This window comes from Trichechus manatus, unplaced genomic scaffold, assembly GCF_000243295.1.
Source record: "Trichechus manatus latirostris isolate Lorelei unplaced genomic scaffold, TriManLat1.0 scaffold00006, whole genome shotgun sequence".
In the NCBI taxonomy this organism is placed as follows: domain Eukaryota; kingdom Metazoa; phylum Chordata; class Mammalia; order Sirenia; family Trichechidae; genus Trichechus; species Trichechus manatus.
Genome location: NW_004443942.1, coordinates 11,031,834 through 11,039,001, shown reverse-complemented (window position 1 = coordinate 11,039,001; position 7,168 = coordinate 11,031,834). Strand labels below are relative to the sequence as shown.

Sequence of the window (7,168 nt, the reverse complement as noted above, 5' to 3'; positions counted from 1 at the left end):
TATCTTTTCATCCAAAGCCCTTCATGTTGTAGAAATGAACACTGTTTCTACTTCCAACCCCCCTCCCCTAAGACCCTCTTTATAAATGCTTTAAGCAGTAAAACAAACTCTACTCAAAATCATCTGAAGGAGAGAATGGGTGGGTTCATATTGCACACTTCCTTGCAAATCACTTAATCCCCCTCAGGTAGTTCCATGCTTCAACTACCTTTTTTCAGCTGCTTTGCCACCTCTTTTTCTCATCTTCCAACCTTTCCCTGTTCTCTCTAAAATGCAGGGCAATTCAGTTTAGCCCTAAAGCCTTCCCATAAACTGTGTACTAAAACATCCAGCTGCTCAGTAAAGCCATATGCTAGCCCTCCCTGGTTTGGAGGCACGAGGGTGGCCATCATCGGTTGTTTGTGCAGGTGTAAGATATTCTTTCAAACATACATAGAGCTTTAAATAGAAGGAATATTGATGAATAAAATTTTCTTCATTCCTTTACATGTGTGTTTTCTGGTGAATAATTCCACTTAAAATTTTTTGTTTTACATTAACCCCAATTTTCAACTACCCTCAGACTCCTCATTCATTCTTTCACGTGGCCATTTGTTGATTAAAAGTTTCTTGAATACCCACTGTGTCTCCCAGACAGAGCTAGGCACTGGGAACACAGAAATGGACAACAGAAAAGCTCTTTCTGTCCCCATAAAGTTTACACATTGCAATATTTCTAACACAAGAGACCTGGATATTGTCACACATGTCATAGCAAGAGGTCACATTTCTCTCAGGTCTTTAAAACATTTTTTTTTTTTCCTTCTTGACAGATGGACACGCTCTGTCATTGAGAGTGGACCATGGCTCATGCCTGGGGCTTCTGACTTTCTGCCAACACCCACACCCCACAGGACAGAAGGAATGTTGGACTCTAAACCCTGTCACTGTCCCATAGAGCCTGTCCTAGACTTACAGACTGGGGATATGACATGGCCTCAGGAAGGTGCGGGAGATGTTTGGACCACAGAATAGTCCGTGCCAGAGGGGCATGTGCCACTGCCGGGAGAACACAGCTTTAGAGTCAATGAGAACTGAGGTTGAATCCAGGCTCCAGGCCTCCCCAGCCTTTGATAAATTGCTTAATCTCTGCAGGCCTCCATTTCCCGCCTCCATTAAAAAGGGACAGTAATTCCCACTTAGCAGGGAGGTCCTGAGAATCAGTGATCATACAGCAGGTGTTCAACTCTTGTTTGTATTCCAGGGGCACCACTGGAGGGTTTCTGAGCATGGATCCAGCCTCCTCACACTGGTTGAATCAACACCCACCAACAAATGGAAGTAAGGAGGCCTTTCCTCCAAATTATGACATGAAGGAGTACCTGTTCCAGCGCTTACTGACCCTCACCATTGCCCTCAGTGGGCTGGCAGGAAACACGGTTGTGCTGTGGCTCCTGGACTTCTGCCTGTGGAGGAATCCTTTTTCCATCTACAACCTCAACCTGGCGGGGGCTGACTTCCTATACCTCTGCTCCTTAACTGTACCTTCCCTGATGGATCTCATCGACTTCTTCCACACCAACTTCATCTCCATCTCCGACTTCTTCGACACCGTGATAGTGTTTGCCTACATCGTGGGCATGAGCATTCTCAGCCCCGTTACACTGAGCGCCTGTCTGTCCTGTGCCCCATCTGGTACTGTGGGTATTTGGTGTCATATGATTTCTGCCTTGCTGTGTGGCTGATTTTCCTATTTGTGACTCTCTCTGGATCTAGCCTGTCTCTGCTGGTGAAGATGTTCTATGGCTCCCAGAGGAAGACGCTGACCAGGCTCTATGTGACTGTAGTGATCACAGTGTTGGTCTTCCTCCTCTGTGGCCTGCCTTTCGCATTCATTGGTTCCTATTATTCTGGATTCAGAGTTATTTTGATATGTTACCTTCTCCCTGACTTGTGCTTCTCTCCTGTGTTAACAGCTGTGCCAACCCCATCATTTACTTCTTTGTTGGTTCCTTTAGACAGCGAGGGCAGTGGTGGCAGCTGCCACAGAGCCTTAGGATGGTTCTCCAGAAAGCTCTGTAGGACACTCCTGAGGTAGATGAACCTGGAGGAAGCCTCACTCAAGAAACAATGGAAATGTCAGGGGCCAGTGCAGTGGAATGCTTGAGAGGTTCTGCTTTTTCAGATAGATATGGCTTTGGAAACAACTTTGCCCCTATCACCTTGAGAGATTTTATTCTCTTAGCCTTATGCCTCTGCTCTTAAAATGGGTAAGGTAATATTCCTCTTTGTGTAGATTAAGTAAGACAATACCTGTTAAATAAACACTGAATGTAGTGTCTCAAGGACTGCCTTATTCAGGGACCTCCGCCCTATCACCATGTGAGTATTGCCAATGCTGGATTCCATGACTGGTCCCACTTTTGAAGAATCCCAGCTTCAGCAGAAGGCTGAAAGCAGCTCAGAAAACATCTAAATTTCTTTGGTTACTGCACTTGATAGAGACTAAAAGTATGTTATCTTTTAGGCAGGTTTTTTAAGTCTCTTCCCTACAATTTCTGTCTCAGTGTAATTAAAAGAATTAAAATTCAGCATAACCCAAAAAAGCAGCGTTCTTTAAGTTTGGCAGGAGTGATGGTTAAGGTTGTGTGTCAACATGACTGGGTCATGATTCTCAGTGGTTTGGCAATTAGGATGTAGTTTGCACAGTCAGATAAGGATGTAATCACCCCTGTGATTAGATCTGATATAATGTAATCACCCCCATGATGAGATCTGCTGTGAGTAGCCAATCAGTTTAAAGGGATTTTCCTTGAGGGTGTGGCTTCCATCCAATATAGGTGGACTTTCTGGACACACTTGCTGGCTTTTGTTCACTCTGGATTCTGCAACTGGCTCCTGTTTATCTTACCTCTGGTTTTTGGGACTTGAGCTAGCAGCTTACCTGCTGATCTTGGGATTCGTCAGACTCCAAGCCTGTGAGCCAGCAGCCTGCCATCTTACCTACTGGTCTTGGGATTCATCTGCCTCCACAGCCTGTGAGCCAGAGGCCCACTGTCTGACCTGCTGATCTTGAGTTCGCCAGCCCCTGCAGCTACATGACTCAGGAGAAGCCTCCAGCCTGATCCGTGGACTTGGGACTTTCCAGGCTCTACAACCAGGTGAGGCATTTCGTTGATATAAATCTTTCTTTCATTAATATAAATCTTTCTATCTATATATATTTGTATGCTTTACTGGTTTTGCTTCTCTAGAGAACCCTGCTGGAGACATTTGGCACTGAGAGCGGTTCTACACAAACAAAATTGTAAGGATAAGTTTTCTAAATTGATTCTCAAGTTTTGTTAGTCTTAAAGATGTTGATGACTCTGACTGCAGTAGAAAACAGGGCACTGCTAATCCATGGTGTGAGGTGGCAATAGAAATACTCAAAATATCACCACCAATAGATCAGACATTGGTGAGAGGTGAAGTTCTGGGTGATCACGTTTGATACCTTTAGAAAGGTCAGAATGAGAAGTATAAGGAAGCTGGTTGGTTGGTCCTACTTTTGCTAGACAAAGTGTTGAAAGAAAGAGATAAGCTCAGGGCTTCAGAATCACAGCTCAAGCGCTGCATAAATCACCTCAAAATTTCCACTTGTGCCTTGAAAGAAAGCCTTATTTCTTGTAGTAACAGAAATGACTGTTGCCAAAAACTAAACCCAGAGTCTTATCATAAGAGTGGCTGAATTACAATGCCAATTGAATTCCCAACTTCGAATGGTGCCTGAAGTTAGAATGAGGGCATTGATTAGGAAGAAATGGGATCCTGAAACTTGAGATTGAACATATGGGCATATAATCAGGAATCTGGAGACACTGAGCCCCTAAATTCTGTTGAATCACTCTGTCCAACAGAACCAGCCTTCTCACTCCTATCTGAAGATTACTCCATCTTTGTCTGCTAAGCCACCCTCCTCAGTAAAACTATTAGCCCCTAAACCCCCATCTGATGAGAGTAACCCAGCTGTGTCTGAAGAGCCTTTGGTCTGAGTCATTGCCTGGAGCATTGCCCGAGGCAGATGCCTTACAAGAAGTTGCTGAATGTTATCGGAACACATCCCCACCACCCATTTTTGCTTCTAGACCTATAAGTAGACTTCAGTCCCAGCAAACCCCAAAAGGTGAAGTACGAAGTGTGACCCAGGAGGAGGTATACTACACTCCAAAAGAACTGCTTGAGTTTTCTAATATGTACAAACAGAAACCTGAGGAATATGTGTGGGAATGGCTATTAAGGGTTTGGGATAATGGTGCAAGGAACATAAAGTTGGATCAGTCTGAGTTTAGTGATATGGGCCCACTAAGCACAGATCTTTCATTAAATGTTTTAGCTTAAGAGATTAGGAAACGATCTAATAGTTTATTTGGTTGGTTCACTGAAGTATGGATTACACGGTGGCCCACACTAAATCAAGTTGAAGTACCAGACCTGCCTTGGTATACTGTAGAAGAAGGAATTCAAAGGCTTAGGCAAATTGGCATGTTAGAGTGGATTTATCAGGTTAGACCCACAGACCCACACATGGAGTGCCCAGAGGGCACACCTTTTACCACAATGGAGAGGAAGAAATTTGAGAAGCGAGCTTCAGCATCCTTGAAGTCTGCTGTGATTGCTGTTTTATGTAAGTCAGATTTGACAGTGAGAACTGCCCTAACTGAATTAAGACATCTAATGACAATGGAGGAGCCCTGGTGGCATAGTAGTTAAGAGCGCGACTGCTAACCAAAATATCGGAAGTTTGAATCTACCAGCCACTCCTTGGAAACCCTATAGGGCAGTTTTACTGTCCTATAATGTTGCTATGAATTGGAATCAACTTAACAGCAACAGGTTTTGGTTTTTTGGGTTTTGAATACAATTTAGATGATTGGACCCTGTGGTGGTAACAGCCAAGTGGTGGCACTCAATCAACAAAGACAAAGTGAGGGTGGTTAGTTTAATGAACAGCAGAGTCAAAGCAGTAATTATGGCATTGGCTACTCAGTCATGGTGTCCCTAGGAGTGAAACAGATTGAAAATCTATTAAATATTTACTTGATCTGTACAAGTGAAAGAATTCTAGATCAAGCAAACAGCAGTCTAACTTAAATTGCCAAAATAGAGAGTCACAGCCCCTCGACCAAATCCCAGCTTACAGACAAGTTTACAGACAGTTTACAGACTCATAAACCCCTGAATGAAGGGGAGGCTGGTTCCCCTTGAGGAAGGACCTCATCACACTGCCCAAAATTTATACTATTAATCTTTCTCCCAGCCTTCCCCAAGGGATCTACAGCTTTAACAAGAGTGAATGTTCATTGGGGAAAAGGAAATAATCAAACTTTTCAGAGATAACTGCATACTGGCTCTGAACTGACACTAATTCCAGGAGACCTAAAACATCATTGTGGCCCACCAGTCAGAGTGGGGGCATATGGAGGTCAGGTTATTACTGGAGTCTTAGCTCAGTTTCAGCTCACAGTGAGTCCAATGTGTCCCTGAACTCATCCTGTGGTGATTGCCCCAGTTTCAGAATGTGTAATTGGAATAGATATACTCAGTAACCGGCAGAACCCTCACATTAGATCCCTGACTAGTGGAGTAAGGTCTATCACGATAGGAAAAACCAAGTGGAAGCCATTAGAACTGCCCCTACATAGGAAAATAGTAAACTAAAAGCAATATTGCATTCCTGGAGGGGTGGCAGAGATTAGTGCCACCATCAAGGATTTGAAGGATACAGGGTGGTGATTCCCATCACATCCCGATTCAACTCGCCTATTTGGCCTGTGCAAAACACAGACAAATCATGGAGAATGACAGTGGATTATTGAAAACTTAACCAGGTGGTGACTCCAATTGCAGCTGCTGTTCCAGATGTGGTTTCATTGCTTGAGCAAATTAATGCATCTCCTTGGTATCTAGTATGCAGCTATTAATCCAGCTAACGTCTTTTCTCTACACATGTTTCAAAGGACCACCAGAAGCAATTTGCCTTCAGCTGGCAAGGCCAGAAATATACATACCTTCACAGTCCTACCTCAAGAGTGTATCAATTCTACAACCTTATATCATAATCAGGGACTTTGATTGCCTTTCCTTTCCACAAGACATCACACTGGTCTATTACATTGATAACATTATGCTGATTGGACCTAGTAAGGAGGAAGTGTCAATGACTCTGGACTTATTGGTAAAACATTTGTGTACTAGAGGGTGAGAAATTAATCTGACAAAAATTCAGTTGCCTTTCATCTCATTTAAGTTTTAGGGGTCCAGTGGTATGGACCATGTTGAGATTTTCCTTCTAAAATGAAGGATAATTTATTGTATCTGGCCCCTCACAGCTAAAAGAGGCACAACACTTGGTGGGCCTCTTTGGATTTTGGAGGCAACATATCCCTCATTTGGGTGTGCTACTCTGGCCTATTTATCAAGTGATTCAAAAAGCTGCTGGTTTTGAGTGGGGCCCAGACCAAGAGAAGGCTCTGTAACAGGTTCAGGCTGCTCTGCAAGCTGCTCTGCCACTTGCAGTATATGATCCAGCTGATCCAGTGGCGCTTGAAGTGTTAGTGGCAGATACAGATGCTGTTTGGAGTCTTTGGCAGGCCCCTACTGGTGAATCACAGCACAGACCCTTAGGGTTTTGGAGCAAAGCCTTCCAACCTCTGTAGATAACTACTTTCCTTTTGCGAAACAGCTTTTGGCTTGCTACTTGGCCTTAGTAGAGATAAATGCTTAACCATGGGCCACCAAGTCACTGTGCAGACTGAGCTTCCCATTATGAACTGGGTGTTGTCTTACCCACAGAGTCATAAAGTCAGATGTACACAGCAGCACTCCATCACTAAATGGAAGTGGTATATACGAGATTGGGCCTGAACAGGACCTGAAGGCACAAGTAAGTTGCATGAGGAAGTGGCCCAAATACCCATGGTCTCCACTTATGTAACATTATCTGCCCTCTCCCAGTCTGTGCCTATGGCCTCATGGGAAGTTACTTATAATCATTTGACTGAGGAAGAGAAAACTCGTGCTTAGTTTACAGATGGTTTTGCACGATATGCAGACACCACTTGAAAGTGGACAGCGGCAGCACTACACCTCTTTCTAGGACCTCTCTGAGGGACAGTGGTGAAGGGTTATCTTCCCAACAGGCAGAACT

General features: G+C 44.0%; 1 protein-coding gene across 1 annotated transcript; it reads left to right on the top strand.

Annotated features, from left to right (window-relative positions):
- Window positions 1-1,349: 1,349 nt before the first annotated feature.
- On the top strand, window positions 1,350-2,244 carry LOC101354986 (mas-related G-protein coupled receptor member X2). Its single transcript, XM_023736994.1, is given in 3 exon segments — window positions 1,350-1,638; window positions 1,641-1,865; window positions 1,868-2,244. Coding segments are annotated over 3 exon segments (891 nt in total).
- Window positions 2,245-7,168: the final 4,924 nt, after the last annotated feature.